General features: G+C 39.9%; 1 protein-coding gene across 5 annotated transcripts in view; it reads right to left on the bottom strand.

Annotated features, from left to right (window-relative positions):
* The window catches only part of LOC118745584 (Wilms tumor protein 1-interacting protein homolog), a 277,158-nt gene that overhangs the window by 209,391 nt on the left and 53,258 nt on the right, over nucleotides 1-14,509 (bottom strand). For all 5 annotated transcript variants that reach the window (XM_036479082.1, XM_036479083.1, XM_036479084.1 and 2 more), the window contains one exon: nucleotides 4,169-4,715. In XM_036479082.1, coding sequence (XP_036334975.1) covers nucleotides 4,169-4,715 — 547 coding nt within the window. The remainder of the gene's footprint in view (nucleotides 1-4,168; nucleotides 4,716-14,509) is intronic.

The following is a 14,509-nucleotide window of genomic DNA, read 5'->3' as shown; positions in this document are numbered from 1 at the left end:
ACGGCACCTCATCGCATGTCCCTATGGACAACCCGGGGGAAGTTGCGCACTTCCCGAGCCTCCCCTTAGCTGAGCCAGACGACAACGATGACGGATGATCCGACTCGAGCGGAGTTTAGTAGCCGCTACAACAACGACAACAAGACCCTTGCCATCACTAATAGCGTACAGAATCCTTCCTGTCAAACTAGCACACTTCCGATGGCAAATACCATCACAACGCCAGCACGATAAGTAGCGTTCAGAATCGCTTTTAACTTAACAATTATCAAGATCACACTTCATAGGAAACATTTTATAAAGAAGGCTAACAATATTCTTAATAACTGTTAAAAGGTTAATTAAAATGAGCTGATGTATTAAGCTTTAAAAGATATATAGCGAAAAGTTTCAGAATCACTAAGGATATTGATCAAACCGTATAAATGCATTATAAACCGTATAAATTTATAACTATATGTTAACTGTCAAAATTTGGATGGAAACTCGTTTACACATTTCTCCAGCGATTTCACTGAATAAACTTGATACTCTGAAGCCAATGCAACTCTGTTGCAACTCTAGCTGTCTTTTCTTGGGCAATAATCGGGATCCTCATAAAAATTTTCGACGCAAATTCAACAACAAAGATATGAACCTGATAGAGATCTGGTTCAATTTATTATCCGTTCTGTTTGTTTTGTTTCACTGATAATTTGCCCGCACAGTTTGGTAGCAGTGACAAATTAATTCGTACTCAAACAGACATTCTGCCATTGTTTTTTTTTTTTAACTTGCTTCAAATAAATCGCCTTTATGTTAAATATTTATTTAAATGAATATTATCTCGTCTAAATATAATTTGTTCCCATTTAGTGAGGTCATTTCTAAAATTTCTTAATGCCCGTGCTAGTAGTATAAAATTACTGATACTGAGAGAATGGGGCGTTCATGTAACAGAGTCGTTATCGGCTTAGATGAATACCACTACTAAGACAAGTATTACTAAAACAAGTAATTTTTAAGCAAAAAATAAGCCGACTTCAATTCTCATATAAAAATTTAAGATTGTCGTTAATCTCTTCATGATGCAATGGCCGGATTTAAACCACATGAGGATGGGGCCACCTGTGAGGTAACACCTTTCCTTTGCAAAAAGAATTATAGAAATCGGTTAACGTGGTCTAAAGTTATGCGGTAACATACATAAAAAAAAATAAAATAAAATATTCCGACGAATTGATAACCTTCCTCCCTTTTGTGAAGTCGGTTAGAAAGAGCAAAACAAGTGTGGGAGAATAAAAACAATTGCAGTTACAAAGAAATTATCAATTCACAGATGACTTGGCAAGATTACAAGTAAATGAAATTTAATTAAATTGATTCCAATCAATAACACAAAATAACAATAAAAATCACAATAATAACATTCAACTTCCCAGCAAGAACGACCTAACGTATTCTCACTTACAAAATTGTCAATAAAAACCAACACATTTGTATATTACCGATATCCATATGCCATTCTTTGCGTTATATAACACGTTATTAATCGCATAATAATATTTGATTGAAAAGAGATCACTATATATAGGATAATATAATAGCGAAATCCATATAAAAGAAAGAGAAAACTGCTCGCACGTGAAACGATTATGCGTTAGATTTCTCCAGGAGCCCTATGTAAAATGATGGAAAGTTTTTGAATTTCTCACACAAACTTTTTGTAGTACTAGGCGTATATAACGCATTAGTTAACAGATAGGGTTCTTACTGGGTTAGCTTTATTTGCACACCAAAATGCTCATTGGCACTTTTTATCAGTACTTTAAATCAACTTTAGCACAAAAACCTTGGAAAATACAAAGGTAAATTAGAGCACAATATAACGTATACGGAATGAAATACGGACAATTTCTAAGCAGATTTAAAAAAATCATGGTAAACACAGGAGCCAAACCAAGTATACCAAAATCTACTGCGCAATCATAGCAAGCATTCCACTTAAAATTACCTCGTTGTATATTATAATGCTGAAATAATTTCCTTGAAAGCGAGCAAACTCTGAAAATTTGCTTGTAAATTTTGTATACCGAAACTCAATATCACGAAAAGTAACGTGCTTTTCCATTTTTTCTCTATGAGACTTAAAAAAAAAACTTTATTTACAAAGAAACTTTATTTACTAGAAGGACACCCCACGAGTGCGAAAAAAGATGTTTCACATAGCAGCGAAATGAGACCACCTAAATATAACTATGAACTAATTATCGTCTAAATGACTTAAAAAATAAAAACTCAAATTGGGAGAATAAAGTCCCAAAATAATATTTTAAAAAAAGCCCTCCGGACTATGCCTGAAAACTTAAACAGGCCAATCGTTAAGGACATGAGTCTTTTCTATAAAAGTGCTTTTCGGAAATTTCGGCAATATCTATGTGAGTGGGAAAACAATAGGTCCATTCAATATCAAAAAAGTGTTACGAATTGTTACTAGTACTTACAAGTTTGTACTGGAAATGCATTCAATAACCCAAAATATTTGCAAGAGAGAGCGAATTCGAGAGCGTAAAAACTTTACTAGCAGGAATTTGCAGGAGTCAAAAAGTAAGGTTATGTTTCGAATTCAAATGTAAACAAACTGTTTAAGAGGATGATTTGATAAAACATAATTAGTGAAATGAAAATATAGATGAAAAATTTAAATCTATTGTATATTTATTATTTTTATGACGATGGGAACTATTCCCAATTAAAAAGAAAATTGCGCGCCTAAACTTAACCGTCAGAAATTGTTAAAATGGCTTAAGTTGCAAGTTTTTACTAGTTTTGCGTTCAATAACTTTTTCTGAAAATTTTCTCTTGCTCTCAATTTTTCTTCTACGCTCTCGCTGCAAGTACTTACTGGAAAAGTTATTGAATGGACCTAATATTTGTGTCATCCTAAAGTACGGCTGTTTGTTTTTACTGCATCAATTCGTAATTCACTCCGCATACGTTAAATACGACTTCACAGCTTGACGTTTGAGACAGCTATATGTATATGCTTAAATATATAATATAAAATATATGAATAACAAAAAAAGTGTTTCGCTGTGAGCACCGCGGTTACCACATATTTAAAATTAGGTATGCTTGTCTATTCAATGGAAATTCGTCAGAGTTGCTACATACATATCACCATGAAATTGGTGCACAAAGATATACCAGTTACTTTTAAAGTACTTGATGAATTAAAAGGAACAACAAATTTTATCAGGAGAAATCCAATTCATATTGACATTTATTACAAATACTATGTTCATTATTGTTTTTGTATAAACAAATTAACTTTTTCCGAAATGCAACACATTAGGCTTTTTATGGAGTATTGTTTTTTTTTTGGAAAAAATCTATTTATTTTTTTTTGAGAATTTTTTAGTTGTTTTAGCAACCTGCTTTGTGTCCGTCAAAACCCTTTTCACCAGAGCCCAATACCGTTCAATGGGTCTGAGCTCATGGAGGTTCGCTGCACTCCCATGTCTGGGTACAAATGCTAAAATACTTTTTGGTTTAAATGGCATATTGCCTGCCATACCAAACACTTCGTTGGAAGCTTTGTCTTTTTTGGATTTTATGCTTCTCTTGGACATTTTCCCCAAGGTTTGCGACAAAAAACATCGGTGCCCGGAAGCTGCGAAAAGTCGTCAAGTACATATGTCGTGGTACATCATCGATAACGCAGCAATCGAAATTCCTTATGAAATCACGGTGAAGTCATTTGCCTCGCTCCTTTGCTTCGATGTTCTTTATTGATTTTATATCTGCAACTTCCTGGACCTTGTGTGCCTTTAGCCCTACTTTTTAACTTTTCTAGCTTGAGAGTATTGTACTTCTTTCGATACTTTCCTTCCCTATATATTCGCCATACTTTATAAAAAATCACGAAACCGAATTCCTTGACGCGAAGGTTTTGAAAGTCTAATTTGGATTTAGCTTGAAAAATCGAACTCATTTTTATTTCTTTAGTCCAGTAGTATTTTCCAGAGGTATCTTATTAAAAAAAAAAATAAATAATTTGGTTTTGAAAAGTTTAACCAGTAAAAATGTGTGCACTAATTTCATTGTACGCAAATATAATCTCCCTCATTAACTAATTAACTTGTAGTTTAACGAAGCTAAAAAATAAACAGTTAGAAGACCAACTTACCTTGCTTACTTTCCTCGAACACCATGTTTGAGTAAAATTCATTCTGCTTCCGAAAAATTGGACTATCTAGTTGATTTCTGTCAGCATTTTCGTCATTATAGCGCATAGTTTTGGAATCCGTTATACGTTTTGCAATATATCTTTCCGAATTAGCTTCATCAGAGTATTTTGCATTATCGCTCATAGGATTGAGAGTCAATGAAGAAACCGATGATTCTAATTTGTCCGGTGTTGAACGCACATTTGAATAAATAACACCTGATGTGTAGTTATCATTTGCTTGACAATTCGCCAATAGTTTCGGAAAGCCTGTTACATCTGTTGATGGTATTTCATTTTTTCTTGGTTGTTGCAGAAATAGACCTTTTTTCTCCAGTTGTCGTTTGTGATGGGTCAAAGCTTCCAGCTGCTGTTCGAGCACAACAGGGTTATCCAATGTCACGTTGTTGGTTGAAGTTTTATGTAGAGTGCTAACCGGATGCTTCCGCTGTAATATCGGTATCGTGCTTGACATATTCTGTTTAGTGTAATTCTCCACAGTAAGGCTCTGCAAACGTTTAGAATAGCTCGGTTCACATACTTGCATAACGATATAACTTTGTGGTACTTTTATTATATATCATCGCTTGGCAACTAATATCTCGTATCCGCCAAATGTAATTCCACGTATGATACAGCACAGAAAAAAATTTTAATTCATTACCCTGTCTATATAGCAGTCTACTCTATAAATTGAATAGTACACAATAGAATAATAGAAGCTCATATGTAGTAAATTCAGTTAGATCATGATTCAAGAGATTGAAGAAAGTTTTTTTTTTTTTGCTCTTTTGTGAAAATTTCATACCTTCTTATACGTGGTATTGCATTTGGTGTGTACGCAGTTTTAAGTTCCAATCGACGATGTGTATTTAAGTGGAGGTAACCAAAAAGAGGAAGCATAATACTTAAAAAATGTGTTTATTATTATCTATATAAGTTATTGTATGTTTTCACAATCTGACATGTAATTAATTAGGCCCATTTTACAGCAGTATATATTTATTAAAAGATATCCACTACGACTTTATACTTATTGAATGCAAAGTAAGTTGAGTAACTATATCAATGCAAGTAATGCGTTTGGCTAGAAAGTATTTTTAGTATTCTTTTTTGTATTAGTTATACATCAGTCATATTTTGCAAACATTTTACATTTCAACTTCACAATATCTAAATCCTCCAAGATAGGTGCAGCGTAAAGCCCACATTAGAGGTTCCATAACCATAACGCCTTAGCCATAACGTAGCAAAATACTTCAGAGCTACGGTTATGGTTATGGCTATGGTGTTATAGTATGGCACCATTAATCGTTTACAGAGCTCCGCGTACGTTTTATCGGAACATAATCGGTATGGTTATGGTTATGGCTATAGTATGGCACCACTAATTCAGCTTTAAGTTTCTCGTTAAATTTCCACGACATAGCCAAAGTTCATAAAAAATACTACAAGCTAAAGAAAATCAACAAAAGTAGGTAACTAATTCGGTTTGAAAGATCACACTTTCTAAATTCGAAAATTAATTACAAATTCAAAGATGACATATGTATGTACAGTGATGAACAAAAGTATTGACACAGTGAAGTTTTCACAATATATCCAAAGTTTTTTATTCTTATTTACTTGCGATTATTTTTTATAAAAATATGGTTTATACTCCACCAAAAAACATAAAAATCAAATCTCCAAACTTTGTGCAAAACTCAGGAAAATTCAATAAATTTGCATACTAACTTGCAACTATTTTTTCAGATTTTTTAGAAAATTTCTAAGAATGCAGTTTTATAGCCCATTTTAGTATAAGAAAGTCCAAGTTTGAAGTTGCTAGAAAATCGCGTTGATTTTTGGCAGTTTTTTCACGCAGGTTCTTCCATATAAAGTATGTTCGGCATTTAGTTTTTGTATGGATAAAATGAGCAACACCTTCCACTAAAAAAATTGCCAAAAATCAACGCGATTTTCTAGGAACTTCACACTTTCACTTTCTTATACTAAAATCAAATGGGCTATAAAACTGCATTCTTAGAATCATACTGAAAAATCTGCATAAAAAGTTGCAAATTAGTATGCAAATTTATTGAATTTTCCTGAGTTTTGCAGAAAGTTTGGAGATTTGATTTTTATGTTTTTGGTGGAGTATGAATAATGTGACCAACCGTATTTCTTTCGGTAGTACAGTACTTCTTTTTTAGCTCTTGTACTTCAGTCAAATGTACTTCTTTGCAATATTTTATACTTTAGGCCCTGTACTTCTCCGATCTTCTGGACGGTCGTCACATGGTCTTTGCGATAAATTCGTTCATACCCTTCAAGTCGGGGACGGGTGGCGTCTCACCTGCACAGCTGCAGAGGGCTCTGGAGCTGTCGTGTAATTGGTTGGCTCCTATTTAAGTCAACTGCGTGAGGATCGGGTACAACCCCTAGGCTTGGAAGGTAGTCAGTGTTGCGTTCATCTCGAAGGCCGGAAAAGGCTCTCATGTTTCCCCTAGGGATTTTAGGCCTATCATTCTGTCTTCGTTTTTGCTAAAAACGATAGAGATACTGATAGACCTGTACATAAGAAACGCGATGCTCCGTGACTGTCTTTCAAGAGCTCAACATGCTTAATGCAAGGAAAGGTCGGTTGATACCGCCCTGCACACATTAGTAAAGTGATTAGGGGAAGCTTTCACGCATAAAGGTTATTCAGAAGGGACTTTCCTCGATATCAACAATGTCACTCCAGAGGAAATAGTCAAATCTATTCATAATCTGGGGGTTGAAACAAACCTAATAAGGCTTATGTACAGCTTCGTGACGGAACTGTGGAGTCAACAGGGGCGTTCCGCAAGGTGGTGTTCTCTCTCTCCTGCTCTGGATTGCGGTTGTAAACGACCTTCTAACTGGAACTGGAAAAAGTGGGCTGTCGGGTGATCGCATATGTAGATAATGTGGAACTTTTAGTTAAGGGACGATTTCTAGACACCCCTTTTTACCTGACTCACTGTTACCTGAACCAGGTAATTAGGTGGGCGATCAACGGCGGAATCGCTGTAAATTCCAGCATGACGGAACTGGTCTTGTTTACCAGGAAGTACACGATACCCGTTGTGGCCCTTCCCTCGAGTGGGGGCGGTCGTCTGCAGCTCTTAGAGAAGGTCAAGTGCTTGCTCCTGGAGGGAGGCTGTAGTGGAAGCCTAACATTGAGGAAAATGTAAGAAAGACGTCGGTTGCCTTGTACCACTATAGGGGAGCTATCGGTAGCAGGTGAGGTCTCTCGCCTAAAGAAATTATTTAGCTCTATGAAACCATATTTACCCAGGCATTCAGTAAGCGGTCTCTAGTCAAAAATAGTGACTTTTGGTGGTGAGCTTGGATTTTGAGACTATTTGGTATTCAGTACGCTGTCGCACGTCTCTAGTCTCAAAAATAAGTCACTAATTTGTCAGCTGGCAGTCACAAAAATAGAAGTATGGAGGAAAAGCTTATTTCTTTCCATTTTATTAAAAAAAAAACGGGAAAATGAAGCGAGGAAATTTGTTCAACAATAATTTCATTAGGAAATAAACCAAAATGCTTTAATATCATACAAATGTATTGAAAAAAATTTAATTTTTTTGATTTTAAAACATTAAAATCTAAAGATTGTTAAAAAAAATAAAACTAATAAAAAAATAACAAAAATACTAAATACAAAAAAAAATATAAAAAATCCTCTACGGCCGAGGAGTACTTGAACCCGGACCCTCTCGGCTGCCAGCCTAATGCTTTGGCCACTCGGCCATTGCGACTCTTTGAGCGGCGCGGGCAAAAAGCATACATAAACCTATCAGTTGATTGTCTGTCTTTGCTTTCACCACACATTTTTGGTGAACTTTTTGTGACTCTCTCCTTCTGAATACCCAAATCGTCTCAAGTCACAAAAATAGTCACTAATTGCTAATCTCAAATTTAGTGACTTGAGATGAGACTGAATCCCAGGGTTAAGCCTATCTTTTTTCAAGGAGCCCTTGTCTGGTGGAGCTTACTAGATAAGGCTACACTGTAAAAACCATCTCGGAATTAGTGGAGCACTATACCTACACTCTAGAGATGGGCAATCTCGTGACTTTTGAGGAACAACGTTATTTGTGACAGTGACTTTGCAGTCAGTGATTTTCATCCGTGACTGACAAAAACAGTGGCAAATAAATTGCAAACAGGAATCTTTTACCGAGTGAACTAAGGGCATTATTTATTTGGCATCACTGACTACTTTCCTCGTTTTTTGGTCATTCATACTCGTTTTTAATGATGTGAAATTCTAATATCAAACAACATTTATCAGATTTTAGTCTTAAATAACTAGTCGCAGTTTCTCGATATGTAATTGTTACTGCTACTTTAGCGCAGTCACAGTTCGTAGTAGTGACTGTGACTGTTAAGCTGATGCCAGATAAAACTTTGTGGCTTTGCATGACATTTATAAGTTTTCCAGCAAAGCACCAGACGCCAAAGGTATGCCACAATGAACGCCTTTTTACTCGTCAAAATTGCTGTGGATTTTATATACTTATTTAGCTTTAAAAATATCAGCAATATAATTAAGTTTTATGTTTCTGCATGAAAACTCGAATTTTAACGAAACAAAATAAATAGTATCAAACTGGCTGATTGTCAAAATGGGAGTTGGCCATCTTTTCGCTTGGCGCTGCAGCTGCAACGATCTATGGGGCATGCTTTGTGCATTTTCATACAATTCATCTTATCTGTCAAAGCGAAACTGTCACGCAAAGCGAAGCAAGCGTTTTATCTGGCATCAGCTTTACTGCTACTACAAAAACATCATTGCGACTGTTTCTTTGTCACGGTGACTTTTTGGAAGTTGTCACATCAGTTACCCGTGACTTTTGAGTAACCGTGACAAAGTCACAGGTACGCAAATATCTGCCACCTCTACTACACTCGCGCTTAACGCCATGTTGAATACGGCGGCTACGGATATTGCAGACAGAATTTTCGCAGCACGAACTGCTATTAGGCTCAGGGGAATCGCCCTGAATGCATAGATTATAGCGCCAAAATGGCTCCCAGAAGCTCTTCTCTACCTATATTTCCTCAAGAGGACTGGGTAGGGCGGGGTTAATCGAAGAAGGTGAGCGATGAACTTCTTCACGGACGAATCAAAACTTGTGAGACAAGGTTGGTGGAAGTGTCATATTACGGAGACTCTCCACCAAAACAATGTTCAGGCTTTCGGGCTTTTGCAGTGTCTTTCAGGTGGAAATATCTGTCATTAAGGAAGCGGTAGACTCCCTGCTAAAGGGAGTGATGGTGCGCTCGAAAGTAAAGGAATGTCTGACTTCTCTATCAATCGAGTCAGAGTACTTCTTAATAAGGCTAGTTTAGGTGCGGGCTCACGGTGACATCGTGGGAGATTAGTGTTGGAAAGGCATCCTTGAAACAACATAAGGAGCAACGATAATGAAATTGCATACTCTACTAAATACCTAATAAAATTGACAAAGGAAAGCGGTGCTCCTTTTATGACATAAAAGGGAAAAGCAGCTGTAACAAATGTTCTTATAGCGCACTTCAAAATACTTTTTGCAGCGTAAGACACAAGTGACTCATCACTACACTTTAAAGGAGCCAAAAAACACGTTACCTCCCAAGGCCTAATGATGGCGGTTCTGATGAGCCATTGTGGGGTTGGTATTCACGCGGAAAGACTAGGAATTTCAACTCATCCCTTTTGTATCAGCTGTCAAGAGGAAAATAAGGTGGAATAATCTCCACACTTTCTTTTAGAGTGGCCAACCTTCGCGAGGCTGAGATGGAAGCATTTCGGCTCGAACTGAGCTCTGAGATCAAAATTAGCCGCAGTCGAAATTTGGTCTCGCGGCGCCGGACACCACGTCGTACGTGGCCCCCTGTTGCTCAAACAGAGCAGCCTCCACGGCTAACCTCAGTCCACCCGAGCAGCCTCACACAGTCACCACAACACAACAACATAATAACACCACAGACCATACCACAGCCACGACAGACCACATAACACACACAACCGCACCACCACCATCACGCCGCCGCCAACAACTCCTGGTTCCCCCTACAATCTGCACGGTATGTCAGACCAGGATATTCCGTAATGTGACATCAGTCAAGTGCAACCCCTGCCTTGGCTGGTGCCACTTTAGGACATGCTCAGGTCTGCGTATCACGCGAGATTGGACTGGGAACTTCGAGGGCCCGTGTTGCGCTGCTCGGTCGCAGACCTCAATTGCGACGCCTCCCGCCACCACCACAGGGTGGAAACCATCACAGCAGCGCACACAGCCAACGGCGGTAAGAACACACACATCACTTACACCCCACATCACGACACGTCTCCCGAACCACATGAATTTAATTGCAACGGGCTACAGAGCAAGATTGAGGAGATAACCGTCTTCAACTTTGTTGAATTGCGCCGGGTACAACGTGCACCGTCGAGATCGCGAGCGAGATAATGGTGGTGGCTTAGCGTTCATCACGCACCACACCGTGCAGTATCGTCTAATGGAAGCAGACATCGACCGCAGCGATACTAACCTAGAATGTCAGGGCATCGCTATCCGGTCAGGCGATGTTGAGCTCGAAATATTTAACATATACATACCCCCTGTCACCTGCTGCCGGCAGGATATCACCCTAATATAGGTGCGCTCCTCAGAGGTGAAAACCGTATGGTAGTAGGTGACTCTAATGCGCACCACGATCTTTGGCACTCAAGCCTGTCAAACGATCGTAGGGGAACAGACTTGGCTGAGCAGATAGACGATTCGACATTCTGCACAATGAACGACGACGCACCCGCCAGGATTATGGATAACTGCAGTAGCTTGCCAGACATCACAATAGTTAGCGCTGGTCTGATAAACAGCATAACATGGCGACCTATGCTGACTCTAGCATCAGACCACCTACCCATAGTCATCTCGATAGATAAACCAACCGACTTTGCCTCCGCCAAACACCGGGCCTATATCAACTTTTCTAAAGCTGATTGGAAAGGTTACGCGGAGTTTACCGAAAACACCTTCACAGCGCTCCCCACACCAACCGACGTCCATCTCGGTGAACGTAAGTTCCGCAGGGCTGTCACTGCTGCTGCAGCTCGCTTTATACCGGCAGGATGTATAACGGACCCACGTCCAAACTTCCCTGCCGAAGCGGCTGTTCTAGCCGATGAGCGTGATAGCCTTCGTCAGGCCGATCCCGGAGATCCCCATATCAGGGATCTCAACGCGGAGATTCGGCAACTAGTAAACGTACATAAGCGGAAGAAGTGGGAGGAGCATCTGAAGACCTGTAACTTCACCTCTGGTGTTAGCAAGCTTTGGTCAACCGTGAGGTCGCTGTCCAATCCGACGAAGCACGACGACAGTGTCGAAAATTCCTTCGGCGACCATGCTTCGTCGGACCCGGAGCGATGCGCGAGCTATTTTAGCCGGCAGTTCATACTGCATCCTCCGGTGGACAAAGCCAAGCGTCGAATGACCAGAAGGCTGCACAAACTGCCAACAACCTGTGCCCCCCTTGCTTTCACTTGCGGTGAAGTTCAGGTGGCCATCGGGAAGGCGAAAGCCTCCAAAGCCATGGGTCCCGACGGAATATGCATGCTGATGCTGAAAAATTTGGGTCCTGCGGGGGTAGCGTACCTAACGGAGGTCCTCAACTTGTCTATGGCCACTCTCATCATCCCAGACATCTGGAAAATGGGGAGAGTGGTCCCACTGCTCAAACCGGGGAAACCTGCCAACAAAGGAGATTCTTATCGTCCGATAACACTCCTTTCCCCGGTAGCGAAGACACTCGAGGCCTTGCTACTCCCGTACTTCACAAACCACTTGAACCCAACGAAGCATCAGCATGGTTTCCGTAAAGTGCGCAGTACAACAACAGCCATAAACACTCAGATAACTCGTGGCCTTAACCGTAACCGTCCCTATGAGAGAACGATTCTAGTAGCGTTGGCCTTGTCAAAGGCGTTTGACACCGTCTGCCATTCCACGCTACTAGAAGATATAGAGGCTCCCACAGAGGCTCAAACGGTGGTCGGCAAATTATCTGAGTGGTCGACACTCGTCGGTAATGTTTAGAGACAAAACGAGTAAACAGAGAAAAATAAAACAGGGGTTTCCACAGGGTGGTGTCCTTTCCCCGCTACTGTTTAACTTTTACATTTCAAAGCTCCCTCAACCACCTGAGGGAGTCTCGATTGTCTCTTACGCCGACGATTGCTCGATCATGGCGACTGGGAATGGAATTGATGACCTGTGTTCGAAAGTAAACGGGTATCTCTCCGAACTTTCTCGCTTCTTCACTGCAAACTGTCTAGCCCTCTCCCCTACGAAATCCTCCGCGACCCTGTTCACAACCTGGACGAAGGAGGTCAGGCTACCGCTGGGGATTCACGTCGATGACACACCAATTCCGACGGTGAATAACCCCAAAATACTCGGAGTAACATTCGATAGCCTGCTCTCCTTCTCTGCGCACGCAACCGCTATTGTCAATAAAGTACAGAGCCGCAACAAGGTCCTCAAGTCGCTAGCCGGCAGTACTTGGGGCAAAGACAAAGAAACGTTGCTGGCAACATACAAGGCAAGAGGCCGGCCGGTTTTGAACTACGCAGCGCCAGTGTGGTCGCCGGGGACTAGTAGGACGCAGTGGACGAAGCTACAGACTGCACAGAACACCGCACTCAGGACAGCGACAGGATGCCTCCTGATGTCGCCCGAACACCATCTTCATGGCGAGGCGCAAATGCTCCCCATAAAGTAGCACAATATAATTCTCTACAAGCAGTTCCTGATCGGGAGCCACAGAAGTGGCCACCCAAACAGACATCTGCTTGCAGAGGAGCCCTCGCCTAGGCACGTCAGGAGGCATCTATATGAACTGACGGACGAAGTCCAGAGGATTGAATGAGGATGTGCCGAATGAGTTTCCGGCATGCGGAGAGACCCCACATGACTCGAAACATCTCTTCGCATGCCCGGAAAACCCGACAACCCTAACGGCCTTGTGCCTGTGGACCAACCCCACAGAAGCTGCACGCTTCCTAGGGTTGCCGTTAGTGGAACTTGACGACAACGACTGAGATACCAACCGTCCTGGGCGGGGTTGTTGTAGCCGCTACAACAACAACAACAATAACGGAAGGACAGTTGTATAGCTTGGGTGTTATGTAATGAAATGTAATAATAACCTTTTTGCACAGCAGGTGTTTTTACTTACATTAAAATATCTCCAATAAATTATATATGTATGTAAGTAATAGTAAATGTTTTTATAGCTGATAAAAAATTCCACGCCTTTGGGATGTACCACGCCCCTTTTATAGACTTGCTTATGTATATATATACCTTACTAAAAGAATCTACCATAGATATGTCTGCAAACCAAATTTCAAGTTCATGTGACTTACGGTTCCGAAGTTATAGCTGATTAAATATTTCACGCCTACGGGAGGTGCCACGCCCCTTTTTCCTAGTCCGCCCATTTTTTTCCATGAGTATGAAATTAATTTCATTTATCTCGACACCAAGTTCTAGTACTCTACCACAAATATTTTAAGAGATATAAAACATGAAAATTTTAGTTAGTATGGGAGGTGCCATGTAAGTAATAGTAAATGTTGTTATAGCTGATAAAAAATTCCACGCCTTTGGGATGTACCACGCCCCTTTTATAGACTCACTTATGTATATATATACCTTACTAAAAGAATCTACCATAGATATGTCTGCAAACCAAATATCAAGTTCGTGTGACTTACGGTTCCGAAGTTATAGCTGATTAAATATTTCACGCCTACGGGAGGTGCCACGCCCCTTTTTCCTAGTCCGCCCATTTTTCTCCATGAGTATGAAATTAATTTCATTTATCTCGACACCAAGTTCTAGTACTCTACCACAAATATTTTAAGAGATATAAAACATGAAAATTTTAGTTAGTATGGGAGGTGCCACGACCCCTTTTCCAGTACTCCTGATTTTTCTCTATGCTTATAACCTTCCCGGGGTAAAAACCAATAAGTGTTCAAAAGTTATAAGGTAATAAACAAACAGACATTCACATTTATATAGATTATCGAAAATAAATAAGAATAAAAAGCTTTGCACCTATTGCGAAAAATTCACTGTGCCCTTACTTTTGTTCGTCACATGTATATGTAAACATTAACAATTTTGTATTTTGCCTTTGAAGGCGCCAACTGTTCTTTTATAGAGACAAAGCAAATCGTCACGTAAAAACAAATTTTTCGGATTATGACATTCGTGAACGTACTCT

The sequence above is a fragment of the Rhagoletis pomonella genome, unplaced genomic scaffold (genome assembly GCF_013731165.1).
Source record: "Rhagoletis pomonella isolate Grant_MI unplaced genomic scaffold, Rhpom_1.0 Rhpom_scaffold_00009, whole genome shotgun sequence".
NCBI classification, from domain to species: Eukaryota; Metazoa; Arthropoda; class Insecta; order Diptera; family Tephritidae; genus Rhagoletis; species Rhagoletis pomonella.
This window is presented reverse-complemented; position numbering and strand designations above follow the sequence as displayed.